The sequence below is a fragment of the Lepisosteus platostomus genome, chromosome 9 (assembly GCF_059453375.1).
Source record: "Lepisosteus platostomus isolate fLepPlt1 chromosome 9, fLepPlt1.hap1, whole genome shotgun sequence".
Classification (NCBI taxonomy): domain Eukaryota; kingdom Metazoa; phylum Chordata; class Actinopteri; order Semionotiformes; family Lepisosteidae; genus Lepisosteus; species Lepisosteus platostomus.
Window position 1 is genome coordinate 56,922,412 of NC_142619.1, and position 15,302 is coordinate 56,937,713.

The window sequence follows — 15,302 nt, forward strand, 5'->3', positions numbered from 1 at the left end:
ATGTCATTGACATGGATCCTACAAGGAATACAGATTTGTCTTTTAAAAAAGGCAGAAATCCAGTGACAAGCATGAGGATTTGAAAGAATCAGTTCAAAGTTCTTCTTTCAATGCAAGCCAGAAATGCTTTCAGAGTTGCAAATTCACACTCTATGCCTCTCCCCTTTATTGAACACATTGATATATTCTCAGGATAGGCCTTCCACCTAGCCTCTTGAATCAAGACACAAGCCAAAGGTCATGATGGCTTTAGCAGCACTCTCCTTCAATTGTCATTTGCACTTTGATTACAAAGGGAATGAACTGGGAGGTTTTTTTTTTCAAAGCCATATAGGTGACCGACGTATCTCAGCCTGTATCGATCGAAGGAACAAGCAGGTTTATTCCATGCTGAAAAGAGAAGCGTTTCAGCTGTGGAGCCTTCTTCAGGTGTGAGGAAGAAGGCTCTTACCCCCGAAGAAGGCTCCACAGCTGAAACGTTGTGTTTTCTTTCTTCTCTTTTCAGCATGGAATAAACCTGCTTGTTCCTTCGATCGATACAGGCTGAGATACGTCGGTATACTAGTTCCTTTGCAGCCTACGCATGCTGATGCAGCTACCAACCTGAACTACTGTTGGAGGCAAGCATCACAAATTACTTCAATCAAGAAAACAAATATTAAAAAAATTAAAACAAAGGTTCTGAAATTCCCTATGCAACATTAAGAATATAGAATGTATTGAAGGTCCATTTTTAAAAGGTATTAAATTAAAGAGCAACACAGCAAATTAACAGCAAATTAAGATATATTGGTCATGATATTTTATCAACAAAAACTGACATTATGAATAAATAGGGTTAATGTAAATTCAAGTATTTTTCTGGACAAAGTCTGTTAGTTCTTTCTTTCATACATAGAGAGGGACTTAAGGAGTTCTGCACAGTAGACCACATTAATTTTCAAAAAGACTCCCAGGTGATAGTAAGACATGTACACAAAGCACTACAACCATTTCTAAATTAATTTGGCTGACACTTTTATCCAAAGCATCTTACTGTATATTTGCACCAAGGTTTACAGCTGGATATATGCTGTAAATCCTGCAAAGTTTAATTTCAGGTTTCTCGTCAACTTTAGCTTTAGTTCTAACATGGACTTTTTGTGTCAAAATATTTCATGTTGGGATTACCTGAAACAACTTCACATATTTAGCAAAGGCAGACCGCTTTTTCAATAGGTATATTTTACGACAGCTCACATCTCCAGGTAGAAAATTATATTATTCAATGGTATCATCAGTCCACACAACATTTCTTTAGTCATGTCACAATAACTTTTGAAATATGGTAACCCTATGCATGGACAAACATATTCACACTGTAACATAGTTTATATGCAGAAACCATTCTTGTATTATTAGTAGGTAATCTTTTGCACTAACCACTAACTATCCAGCTCTTTTGTCAAATACATGTAGACAAACCAACACACATTATTTCCAGGCTGAAAGGATCCTCTGAATGACAAGCTACTTATTTTCCCAATGTACATGAGAAAAAAAAAGGCTGGCATTTTCTCCGCTGGTATACACCTTTCTGCTTATGGCTACTCATCTTAATACAAAAGTGCAGTTTTTTTCCCTCTGTTTGAGAAGATCCTTTAAAGGTGCTGTTAACTCTTCTTAAATCCCTCAAAAAAGGGATTTTTTTCCCCGTAGTCGCAAGAGCAAATGTGCTAAATTTATCCTCTAGTGGAAGTATTAGCCATCGGGTGATCGGCTCTGTTCGTCTCTCCCTCTCTCTCTCTCTCTCTCTCTCTCTGTCTGCCTCTCTCGCGCTACAAACCATTCCCATGTACAGCACTATAATCCATTACAATATGTTCCAACATCTGCCTCCCCATATGATGCATGACCCATTCGATTGACCCTCTTTATACCTCTCCAGCATGGCTGTTCATTACTGATGGCGGATGAGCGCTCTACTCATCTCTTCCCCAGGTCAGCAAACCAGTAAATACAACTCCATTTCACACTGGGACTGCTGCGGGCAGCTGCCGCCAGCGGTACAGGTAGATAAAAAAGGCCTTTAATTTCAGATCATCAATGCACTAAATCCCATGAACAAATGTACCCATTACAAACAACGCCAGCTTATATTGCCAAAGAATGGGATGCACAAGCTGTCTAAAATGATATTTGTGCCTCATAAAATCTGCATTAACTGCTTATTACTGCTATCTTCAATTAACACAGACATTTATCCTCTAAACAGGTCATTGTGTTAACACCCCATCGCCAGATTTTCAACACAACATATATATCTATCAATCCATCCATTCCCAGAAAGCTGCTTGCTCTGGAAACAGCCTTGGCAATCCAAAGCCCATCCTGGAAGTGGGACTCACGTCGCATGACCGCTGTAGCCTTGATCGGATATTCTGAAAGTCAGAATTCAGAATCTCCAATCAGGCCGCTCCAGAACGCTTTTGGGAGTTGGCAGGAATCTGGAGCGTACAAAGAAAACCTGCAGAGAACAATCGCCTAGGAGGGAACATGCGAACTCCACACAGAATGTACCCTAGATTGGAACTGAACCCAACACGCAAGAGCTGTAAAGCAGCGTCACAAGCTGCCATGTCCCCATAGAGCCCATGACATCTGTATCTGGATCTGTATATGCGGTACATAAGGGGAAACAGGATTGCAATAAAGAAATCTGAATCATATAATAATATGGTATATAGTTTTGAATTAATACATTTTTCAGTAATTTCAAATAGCTTATTAATTTCCTATAATGGAAGCGATGTGATTCTCTAACAAGCAGTAGACACAATATGTATCCATTTTTTCTGTCTTCATCGATAAACATGACTTTTTTTATTTACCATTATTTTCTACTCTCTTGTGACAGGTCAAGGCTCTGATTAATTTACCCCTCCCAGAAAAGTCAGACAGAAAATGATTATGATTGAAAGAAGGCAGAGTACTTGCCACTGTTTCAGACAAAGGGAGATTAAAATAGGCTCATGACATAAAACACTGCCTTTCTTGTAAGGTCTTGGCCCTCATGCATACAAATTACGCCTGCCGGTATCTACCGAACCCCTCCAATGGGACCCATGAAATTGACACAGATAACTGCTATGTCTATTTTGATATGAAGAAAAAATAGCTTATCCCATGCAGGCGATCTTGTGTGGGATGGCTGCTGAAGGAAAGTGTTATTTCCAAATTGTATTGATCCTTTGATCCTTGTGGACATAAATCGTATAACCTAAAAGGGCACTGCAGTGACAAACCCGGATTCCAGAAAAAAAAAAGAGGTCACAAGATCAAACTAAACCATTTCATAGTAATACCATTCATGCATTTTATTTCAATTGAAAACCCTTGGTTCTGAGCCCTTTCTGTGTTACTTTTCTTTAAAACAATTCTTTTTAAGTGGTATATTGGGACCCTGCAGCACTTTGTTTTTCCCCCAGTGTCAAAGTGGAAGATTGCACTGGGTTTCCAGCACGTGGCTTGTTTATGACTGCCCTACACCCCTCCTCCTTTCTCATTCCCCTATTGTTTACTGGCCCAGCAGGGTGGTTGCTGTCACTACCCGCCCCCCGCCCCCGAGAAGAAGATGGATGGCACATGTGGATCATAACCTGGATGACCCGATCTCTGGATGTGACAAGATCTTCAGGTCAGCCCCGCTAAATGGGGTCTGCACAGCGCCAGACCTGCCTGGAGTGATCTCCATGAGGCAGTTCTGTTCTGAATATAGTGTGCCTTTCTACTCCACAAATCGTCCTGATGGTAAAAAAAAAGAATACGATCTGGAAGAGAGATGTTCACAGAATGAGTATGAGAGAAGGCGGAAATTTCCCAAACCTGCTGGGTCTAGCTTACCATCCTCATGGATTACAATTATAAAAAATGCCCCATGACAAGAACTTAAGTGGCTGGCTTAGCTGCTTTTGCAAAAAACAAGAAATCCTAAAAAAGCAGCTTCCACAATGCTGCATTTGCTTACTAAGAGCCATGGAAATGTCTGAACAATTATGCCTGGAGTGCACCTTCAGCTTTGGAGGCAGTCTGCTTTGATTCTGGGTCAAAGTTAACTGAACCCATGGATCAGGCTGTTTGCCTGTCAATACGGGAGATTGATCCTGCATCTTGGGTATATTAACTAGCGTGAGCTGTTGCAAAGGACTGACCCCAGGTGAGAATGCGGATTTGATGTTTGCGAAGGAAGCCCATCCATGCAATGAAGAAAGGGGAAATGGCTGAATCAAGAAGACAATGTGATTCCACAGCATGACAGTTCTAATTTATCATGCTTTGCACCTTTCTGTAAGCTATAGCGGTTTATAGCATTTGGTTGATAAAATTTCCATTATTTTATGTCATTAAGGTTGTCTGTTGTGGAATGTCATGAGCACACCCAAAAACACCTTTTGCCATATTTGTTTTCTTTATTTTTAAATGGCTCAAGATGATTGGGTGAAATCCCTGGATCACTCAGCTACTAAAATCCAAGAGGGCTAGTGGACTGAATGGTGCCATCTTGTTTTTGGAGATCTTTTGATTTTACCCTCATATCTCCCAAACACAGGAAAATTGTGAATGAACAAACTATACAATATTTCAACAATTATTTCAGCAAATGAAAATGCTTATTGAATCCCATGTCATAAATATAACCAGTGGACAAATGCTTTACTTTGAGGTAATAATTAAACAGTAGGAGTGAGCTGTTACTGAGTGAATTTATATACCACTTACATGTACTGTACATACAATATTTGTTTCAGCCATAATGCTCTCAGTACATTATGGTATAGAGACCATAATACTTATTATAGAACATACAGTTAAACAGTTTTAATGTTGTTGGTATTATGGAATGTTTTGATATCTTCTTTATGGCCTTGACATACTTCCTACTTCCTTCTCACCTGTGTTGTTGGGTAAGGGGTACTTGAACTGACCAGTCAAGGCTTCTAATTCTAAAGAAGAAACTCCTTTTAACTTAAAAAATGACTGTCATTACCTTCTTGAAATCTCCATGCCCACCACAGAGTTCTGTACTATGTAGCCTCATTCATAGCTCTATAGTGTCAAAAAACACAATCTTACCAAAGCTACTTCATCAAATATCATTTTGCTATCACCACATTTTCTATACAGTTGAAGAGTAGCGCATGTGGTTAGTAAAATTATATCTTAGAAATGTTAGATGAACCACACCAAATATGAAGAGGCTGCTTCAGGAAAAGCAGTGTTTTATGCTTTACATTGTTTACATCTTTTTAATACTATGGGAAAGAACAAACCCCAAAATGCACAGATATTTAGTTAGAAGTGTAAAATTTAAACCAATGTAACCAGCCAAGCTATATGGACCAAATGGGCTCCAATTCTTTCTAATGCTTATATATTTATGCTGCACTGAGCTTGATGGATGGGCAATTTTTACTCATCAACTAGAAAAAATGTTCTGAAAACGGGCAACAAGATTATTAATATATTATTCATAAAATTGACCATGTACTCATGCTTTCGGAGAGAAAAGCTATTTTGACCAAACCCTATGACTCACAGCTTTTTAGTTTGCACCTTTAAACTAATAACAACTTATAAAATAAGGTCATCTGAACATTCTGTTGAGTGTGCATTAAAAATCAACATTGGATACATTTAAAAATGTGTTTAGCGCTCTTATAATATCTCTCATAAGAGACATATTTAAAACAACTCTAGGAAATAAAGGCAGCATGCACTTGTAAATTAGATTTTTCTTTTGGGATTTCAGGTATGCTTGTGACAGTAGTAATTTCTGCTGGGTTTTATCCCCTTCAACTTTGAAATGCACTTCACCATAAGCCTATGAACACATGCTTTGTGTTTAATGTGTCCGCACTACAATGCTCCTTTGTTCACGTTTTATCTTTCAGCTGAAGCATAATGGGCTAGTTAACTCATAAAAGAAGGAAGGTGGTGACCTGGACTAAATTAGATTTCCAGGCATGTGCCATCAGGTAACTCAAAGAGACAGACAAGGGGATGATCTACAATAAATGCTTCAAGCTGCATCAGAGTGCACATAGCTCATTTTGTGTGTGTTTAATTGCAATGCAAGCTTTAACTAAGTGCAAGAATCTGCATAAGTTGCCTTTCCTCTGTACTTTACTGTATGCAGTCCTGGAATCTTATTCAGCAAAACAGATATTGATGAAAAAACAATGCATGTCAAACAGCAGTGCCACCCAGGAGTTTTCTCATTGATTTCAAAGACATTACAGTTCACACAATATTCCAGAGCAGGCACACTAAACTCATCTTTCCTTTATTGCCATTTGCCTGTTAAGGCATTTCTGTACTAAAGCAGTAACAGTTATGTTTTCAAATGAAATGTCATATTTTGTCTGTATTTTATGTTTTTAAAATTCAAAATCTGGATTAATAGATATTGTTGTATCACAACGTTATGGGAGAAGGAAACAGGTACATTCAAAACCTCAGCCAACTTTAGTCAGATCACAAGCTTAAATGAGCCTGCCGACCAGCTGTCCATGGCTCCTAACTTTAATACTATATATGCAAAAAGAGTCTTAATAAGTTTTGGTTCAACACATGGATTGGATGAAAGCTTATTCATATTTATACCCATAATGCATCATGAACACTTCAGATGTAAAAAAATAAATGTGCTTTTACTTATATATCTAACTTTTTAAGGACATTTAGCATGACTAATCTGCGTTTCTCTATGCAACATAACACAAGTATATGTGCCTTGCACGTCGAAGTTGACGATTTAATTTGCATGAATGTATTTAGGTTTTACATAATACATACAGATAGTAAAATGATAATTATTTTAAGAAAATAAAAATGACAGCCCACATCAGAACAATAATACACAATAAAGCAGAATAGTGGGAAAAAATAGCTCTGCTTGAAATAAAGGAAGGCTTGAAATGTTTCTTTTACATGTATAATTAAAAAGGGGGATATTCAATAAAAGAGATGGTAATTCTTTAAAATTTCAGAATTTGTTTATTGCACAGAGCTGTGACATGTGATACTCAAATGTGTTTGTCACCCTCTCTAAAATGATTGGAACCTCCTTAGAGAGTGGACAATGGCTATGTGGAGGCAGAGGAGCATTCTGTCATACAAACCACTAGGCTTCTGCTGGTGAACAGGGGTCCTGCCTAAATCACACGACAGAATTGTGCTCAGTTTTTAATGTGCACTGTTACAGCAGAACAATAAAAAATGATACTAAGCAAGCACCAGGCAACTGTATAAGAGGCTTAGTGGACGTCAATAAACAAATACTGCAAATACATATTTATAGAGACACAGCTCATTAAAAAAATATTAACCAGCATACTGCGGGCATCTAGACTGTACAACATTCATTTTGACCACCAGTCAGCAGATCCTGACTTTAAATCCCGTCTCTAGCGCTGAATCTGTGTGTGACCTGGGGGCAAGTAATTGTTATGTGTGTCTCAGCGCACCCGGTTGTAAAATTGAGCACAAAGAAGATCCCAAAGGAAATACAATACACTTTGACATCTGTATTTGGGTTACCCTGAGTAAATAATTTCTTTGTAAAAAAAACATTTATCTGGTTGTAGAGATCTGAAGTATATTGCTGGCCTGTCTTTTCAATATTTTACACAGCTCTATTCCAATCCAACCAATAAGAGATTTTCAAATAAACCATGTTAGTACAGTAAAAATATTATATGAAACGCTCTAACAAAGACTGAGTATAATACAATCGTAGCCAGTTGGATGGCTCTATAAACTCAAGACTGTGCTTTGATCAGTGACTTTTATCAGCACCCAGTATTTTCAAGCAGTGATAAAAAAAGAGAAAAAGGATGCATGTATCTTTTTTGCTATACCAGAAGGCTCTCTATTTTGTACTTGAGATGTATGTATTAGTTAATTATACCGTATGTAGTGTCTGCTGCACAAGATGCACAGTTATCCTAGATGTCTTCCAAACAAGATGTTGCATCCCAATGGAAACAGAGCAGTAAAATACTGTATATTAAACAAATATGATGCCGAGAATCAGGCAGGATGAAGTGTACCAGTCTGCATTTACTCAGCACATTCAGAAGGGTTCTTATACTTTCAGTCCAAATGGATTTTTTTCCCTTCTTGTGGCTTGAGGCCTCCAGTCAAATGAGGATGTGTATAAAATATGACAGACCAGCTCTTTTCTGTGGTGTGATTACTTTGACTTCAAATGGCTTTTCTTATGAGGGACAAATCTGAATTAGCTGGGAATGAGCTGACGCTTGAACTGACAGAATAAATACCAAGAAGAATGGCCACATTTCCATTAATTTGGCACATTTTTTTCTTCAGTTACACAGAGGCTTTCAGTATGTAATCGAATTGTTGCCTTCTCCTCTATTAATACATATGCAAATCAGTTGTTCTTTGCAGCTGTGCTGTATTAATCATATGTGTGCCTCTGTCGGTTCACCCTTTAGGCTTATGTGTTTCCAATGGGTGGTGAAAGTGGGGGTGGGGTTAGAACTGAGGATATACAGGCGCTTAACCTACAAGAAAATTCACTCATGCAGACAGAGGTCTGCTAGCAAACAGCAGGCTGGGGTTAGGATTAACATCACGATAGGCCACTTATTCTAAATGCATGCTGATCAGGATGGAATTTTAAAGATGTTTTATCCAAGCAGAGTGTAGGACCAGATGTTTTTTTTTTTCCAGTAGGAATTATCTGATCCTCACCAGTTGAAATCAACCAAGCAACTGGATGACACTTTCTCTGGGAAACTGATGCTGAGAACGCTGGCGGTGAACGTGTGGTAGTCAAATCTACTGCCTCTCCGATAACATCTCGCACATGGGACAAGTTCTTCCTTTTCCTTGTTCTGTTTACAGTTTGAAAAGTGCCAACAAAATCCAGATAAATGATTCATGTCATGTTAGGTAACTAGCAAATTCATTCTCATTGGTTTTAGAACTCTGCTAAATACGATCTTACGACCAATAAGAGATATGTTATTACAGATTCTTTAGATGGAGAAATAGTTCCAGGAATAAGGTAAAGGTATCCTTTTATGGCTCAAAATTTAATTTTTTCTACAGCGTTATTTTCATAGAAGCTATTTGATCCAAACCAGGTTCAGTGTAACAAATTAAAAAAAAACACACACACTGTAGGAGCACATTTGCCAATCTTTTATCAGTGATGAACAGAAGTAGTAACCATGGCCAAAATACACTCGTCCAGAGGAACTAGTCAAAGGGAAAGCTACTATAGTACTTTTTAGTAAACTTCAGATAGTAAAAATTTGCAAATTAGCAGAACCACTACAAAATTACATGATCATAGTTTATATAGAGTAAAAGATTTCACATTCTGGATTCTGGAAAATATTTTTTTTTTAATGACTTTTAACACCATGTAGAGACAAAAATTGCAGAATTTTAAAAATCTTTTTGATGATCACGTTCACAGCCTAATACACAGCGTCAGGGAAGAAAGACACTCAGTCAACACTATAGGTTGTGCTCAACAGAACATTAAAACCTCAAATTTGCAATTGCCTTGGACCTACAATCTGCCGCCTCCCAGCTTGACCCCTGTTCCAGTTCTTTGCGTTTTAGTTATCATCTCTGAGGTCCCATGTGACGGTCTTGGGAGGACATGACGAGCGCAAGGACTGGAATGCAGTCCACTCATGTGATTCTGAAAACATGAACTACAGTACAGCCCGTGGCTCAAAGCACATGTAGTCAACAGCTGCTTGATGTAAATGGCACACGGCACTCTGGGCTCATTTTAATGTGACTTATCACATGCAGGCTCTGTCAAGGCAGACCGGGGAGCACCCAGGACATGGCTACTTTTCTTCCCCAAACTTTTTAGACCACTTGGGGCGCGGTCTCAAGCCCCAACAGGTAAAAAAAAAATCCTTGCTCGTTTTATGTTCCTAAAAGATCCCTTTTTTGGGAAAACGACATTCTACTGTTGTATGGGAAACGACAAAAAACAACAATAACAGCGGTACTGCAACAATACATCACCATTTCCCCCCTCCTGCTTGCTTTCACACTTTCCAAGTGCTCTGCTTCTTACCTGCAGCTGGAGTGGGCCTAGGCCTGGCGTTGCCGCGGCAGCAGCTGCCATAGTAGTTGGAATCAGCTGAAGAGGGTAAGGGTCACCTGAAACACAGAACAATAGAAGTGTCAGCACCTTTTATCCCCTCTCCACCTGCAAACCAAACTCTCCTATTCACTCCTTCCAAAGCCTTCTTTTGTGTGCCTTCCTGAGGCCTTAATGAAAGCGTCTATTGTGCAGCCCTTTTTACTAATACCCTCTTCACAAAGCTGACTGAAGGTGGATCGTGATAAAAAGGCACAGAGCAATTAAGGTGGAAACTTCATCTTATTTTACGTGCAGCACTGAGAAAAATTGTTACATGCTGATGAATCAGAGTATTATAAAAATTATCACTCCAGAGTTTCAGATAGGTTCCTCTTAATTAAAGCGTTTAAAGGAAATGTCAGAGTCTGCAATATGAGGAGACGTCTCATGAAAGTTTTTGTCTTTTTTTTTTACAAGTTATCCAGACGTCCTATGTAGAAAGCATGAAAAAAGAGCTTTTATATATAAATTGTGCATGTCAGTTGTATAGAGGTTATTATTTTATGGACAAAAATGTTTGAAAACAAGGTGCACACCCTTAACATATCGTGACATTTGTGAAAAAAGCCATTCTTTTATGTGTGTTAATTCAATGGAATAATTGCACTTTTGGCTTGATGTGCATCTTTGCATTTGTTATGGACTCGGTACGGATGTATGCAGTACTTTACACCCCATTGTGTTAATGTGAGAAGATGAACAGGCTCCAATTCTGCTCTTTAAATGCAAAGTTTGCTATGCATATAGTATTTCAAAAACGGAATCGCATGTTATCAGCTGCCCTGGGTATGTGTTGACTACGCTTTAGATCAGGGGTAGCCATCCCTGGCACATCTATTCCATTACAAGTCTAATCCTTAATTATCAAAATGATCTTCAGTATCTGAGTTAATTAAGCAGTTAAGGATCAATTCGGTAATCACTTTACTGGAAGGTTCAAAGTCTTGTAATGGCAAGGAATGGAACTGCCAGGGATGACCACCTCTAGATGTTCAGGTGGCATTACAATCTCTATGTCTCCATTGCCGGTTTGATCGTTCCTAGCATAAGAACCCATTTAACTTTGCTTTGTGGTCAGGATAAAAGCAGCTAAAATAACTGAAACATAGTCCAGTAAATCGCAAATCTGTATGGGACTTGTTTTTGCAAGGGTATGTTGTACATGTGAATCAGGCACTAGGCAGGACATAACAGATGCTTTGTCTCAGTAAGTAATAAAACAGAAGGTCCTGTCAAGCTACTGTTGAACATGTTTTTCCCATATAACCCTCAACATAGGGCTTCTAGGTTGAAACGGGATTTGGAATATTTTCAAGGGTGCATGCTGGGAAGATTTTTTTGTCCTCAACAAACAAAATAAACAAATGTATTTATGATACTTAATGCCTCTCTTGTGGGTTGTTCTAACAAAAGAAGAAAAAAAGAAGCAGAATAGCTGAATTTGGCAAAAGTATTGAAGTCCGTATAAGGTGGTTTTCATGCAAGTTTAAAGTAAGTGACAGTGTTGTACTGGGACATCGAGTCAGGTAGCTGCAGATGCACAAGAAAACTCCATTAGATTAGAGAGTTAATGGATAAATATAGTGTAAATATAAGCAGATACTGTATAAGTGGCTATAATTAAAGTATTTGTGAAACAATGTAGCTAATGTGACAAAAAGTAAGATTTTATATTTAGGATTTTGGTTTTCTTTGGAATTGTGATGGCAAAAATTCTGAAAATGATTTATTTGAAGCAGAAATTCTGAAAACATCCGCCTTTTTAATTGAAGTTCAACTCTGCTCTAACCCCCACCATCACATTTGTTTCTTATACTGGGCAGGAAGTTGAATCTGATTTGCTAACTTGGCCACCGGTCAGCAAGCAGATGGCTTCTATATGAGGCATTTAGTTATCAATCAATGGATAAAGGCTTGGAGAGAAAAATAATCACAGCACTGTGGAGGACACAGAGGAATCTGAGGTTAGTGAAGTAAAGGGCAATGTAGCGGCTGTTCTCTGTGTTTGCAATAGCTGTCACACTGCATGAGAGGCCAGAATGACTTTCAAAACTTCATTCTCCAGCTTTCGATCTTCCTTCCAGCAAGCTCCAGTGGGTTATGTGTAAGTGAAAGATGTAATCATTTCACTTCACTTTTGCAAGTCAGGGTTATCCCTTCCCAGATGTCATTTAAAAAAAAAACAACCCAAACATTGCATTTTTAAAAATCCCAAACTGAAAAATCTGATAACTCCAAAATGAATAGATAATATATATAATATAGTTGTTCTCTGATGTGTTACAAAGACTGTATGCTTTTTGTGGTCCAAAACAAACTGCAAGCACCTGGATTTCTATGCCCCCTATCAGTTTCAAAAGCAATTTTTGTAAAGAGTCAATAATACTCCAACTCGCCTACCACTTTCCAACAATCAAACGTGGTTATATCATATGCAAAGCAATTAGGAAGACTAAGACAGATTTCTAAAGTCCAAAGGAATTCCAGAATTTATATGAAAATTAACATTTTGTGCATTTCAATACCAAACAAAACCGCCAAATGCTACTGAGGTATGAACCCTTTTTTCTGACATTATTATAAATGAATCTGTCAATAACCAGATGGTTAAAACATGGAATAGGGCAACGTCTACTACAGAAAGTATCGAAGACAGAGTAGAACAGAATCTGATATGTAAACTAGTAATTGAATTTATCTCAGTGTACTTGTTTTGGAAACTGTGAAGTTCTGTGGGTAGAGCTGAGGCTGGGGACTTAGAGCATCTTGGATTTGGCTCTGGCCTCTGTTATACTGTTATACTGTGGAAACCTGGGGCAGGTCATTTTACCCCCCTGTGTCTTAACGTTATTTAGCTAAAACCTGGCAGCAGGCTTGTTCTCACTGTAAACAACACATTGCTTCACAGTTGGACAGTTATGGTCAGGCAACTTCCAAGGAAAGAAAAATCCAAAAGGTTTTTTTTTTAATTATCAAAAATAAATCTAAATAAAACAGAGGATTTATAAAACGGTTGGAAACAATTGCCTTACACGTTGTACAATTGCACAAAAGTGTACCTTTAAACAAAGATGACAATAAGAACTCTCAAAAATGTCCCTCTTCGATCTCAAACATATTAAATGTGCAGTAATTGAAGCTCTGCATTTCAGCTGTTCAAATAACTCTTTAACTTTATGACACCCTTATCTTGAAGCAGATTTTTGAGAAGCTTTTGTTCTTACTTATCGCCACGCTGGCCTGTTTAGCCTGCACCAGTTCTGTGCAGTTTGTTTAGATTTAATGCCCTTCACTCTCCGTTTGGGTTATCAGACAAAATCCTTCACCCAGCATGGCAGCTTTGAAGACTGATTCAAAGAGCGTGTTACGACAAACTGCAGTTTTCTGCTGTTCTAAAAGAAAAAATGCATAGCTCGGGATACATATCTGTGACTTCAGGATCACCTTTCGACTGCTTTTGCCTGTGTTAAATGTGCGATGTCTTTGGTCCCCTTCCTCTGAGGAACACTCCAGAGTGCAGAGAGCAATGCCCACCGGCAGGGGCTAGCCTCCGCTGCCGGATCACATGGACCGAGGAAGCCACAGGACCACAGCAAGCACTTTACAGTGATTTCTGCTGTTACGCGAGTTTCCAAAACAGGAATTGGCTCATATGCAATTGGGAAATAGGGGAAAGACGTCTATATAACGCGAAACTCACGTTGGCTTATGCTCGATTTCATCCCTGACATGTTTACGTTTTGCACAACTAAACGCGGCGGAGGAATACTCATGATGCTCAGCTGTCCCACGTGCTTCGTTTTGGAAGTGCTACTTGGGAGGTGCTCCGTGCTATTTTCACGAAATCTTCTGCATAGCCGTAAATATGAGTGGACAAGGTGACAAGAATGTGTCTAAGAAGCGTGCTGGTGATAAACGTTCAGGTGGTGAACTTCACTTTTTTTCAAGGTAAAGCCCTACATTTACTATAGTATTTCTTTATTTATAATAGATTTAAAATGTATTTAAACTGTGCTAACATTTTTATCAGGGTAATTATTAAATTTGGCACAGCTTTGGTTAGGCATTTGGTTAGCTTTTGAGTGGTCTGCCCCTAACCCTATTTTTCCCATTAGCCCTGTTATTTTTTATTGTGAGATTTTGCATGAGGTTTTACACGAACGCATCTACCGCGTGATTGACGCCTATACTCACTGCATCCGGGTTTGTAGTTGAAGCCTGGAGGCAGCAGGAAGCCTTGCTGGGCAGCTGCTGCTGCCAGAGTCCTCTGGTCTGGAGGAAACACAGGAATCATCAATGGAGGCAGCTGACCCTGAACCTGCTGAAAACGAGAGGAAGGAATAAGCCATCAAAACGTGCCCTCTAGGTGCTTCTCCTGCCAATAAAGACCTTTACTACCCAAGCTACTGCAGCACTGAAAAATGCCTTATCTCATTATACCTCTGCGTCTCTCTTTCTACCCATTCTGACATGGACAATACGTTTTCAACACCAGGTATAAACATCTGCGCTTCCACAGTTTGGTCTGTGTCCTGTGTTTAAAGTGCGACGCCTAGATGACGAGTTGCTGCCGTTGTCCTCCTTGCAGGAAGGAATGTCACCCCTGCCGTACCCAGTAATCTAGTGCTATTCAGATGCTGAGAACAAAATGAATAAGCCTCCATCTTACAGGCACGTAACAAAGCATTTAAAAAATAATTTCCCTTGAAGCCCTTGAGGTATGCCTGCACCTGAGTGCACAATTGTATCAGCAGCAATGAAAACATTATTGGTATACCATGGAAGAATAGAGGCAATGACTAAACATTCACACACATTGAAATACAACATTCAGATCAGCCAAAGGCATCATAATGACAACATGCAGTCATTTAACTGTAAGGGACTTGTCCAATTAAATGAATTCAAATTTAATGAGCAGGTCAATGGTACTTTGGCTAAATAGGATTGTCCTCTATATTAATGAGACAAAGACAGAATCACGTGGAATCCTCCAAATTCTCAGGAACAGCTGTGTGGTATTTTTATAGAGTGTTCAAGTCGGCAGGAAGCCATGCAACTTCTGAAGGTTTCCAAGATTAAAAAAAAAGTGACTTTGGCATGATAGGAGATTCAAAAACAG

The 15,302-nt window shown here is 38.8% G+C and overlaps 1 protein-coding gene across 7 annotated transcripts in view; it reads right to left on the reverse strand.

Moving 5' to 3' along the window:
• Positions 1 to 15,302, reverse strand: part of sox5 (SRY-box transcription factor 5) — a 335,228-nt gene that overhangs the window by 36,264 nt on the left and 283,662 nt on the right. For 6 of the 7 annotated variants that reach the window (XM_088645796.1, XM_088645794.1, XM_088645793.1 and 3 more), the window contains 2 exons: positions 14,375 to 14,501; positions 10,112 to 10,197 (listed from right to left, as the gene is read on the reverse strand). In XM_088645796.1, the coding sequence (XP_088501922.1) occupies positions 10,112 to 10,197; positions 14,375 to 14,501 (213 nt within the window). The remainder of the gene's footprint in view (positions 1 to 10,111; positions 10,198 to 14,374; positions 14,502 to 15,302) is intronic. The other variant, XM_088645791.1, reaches the window with a different exon arrangement.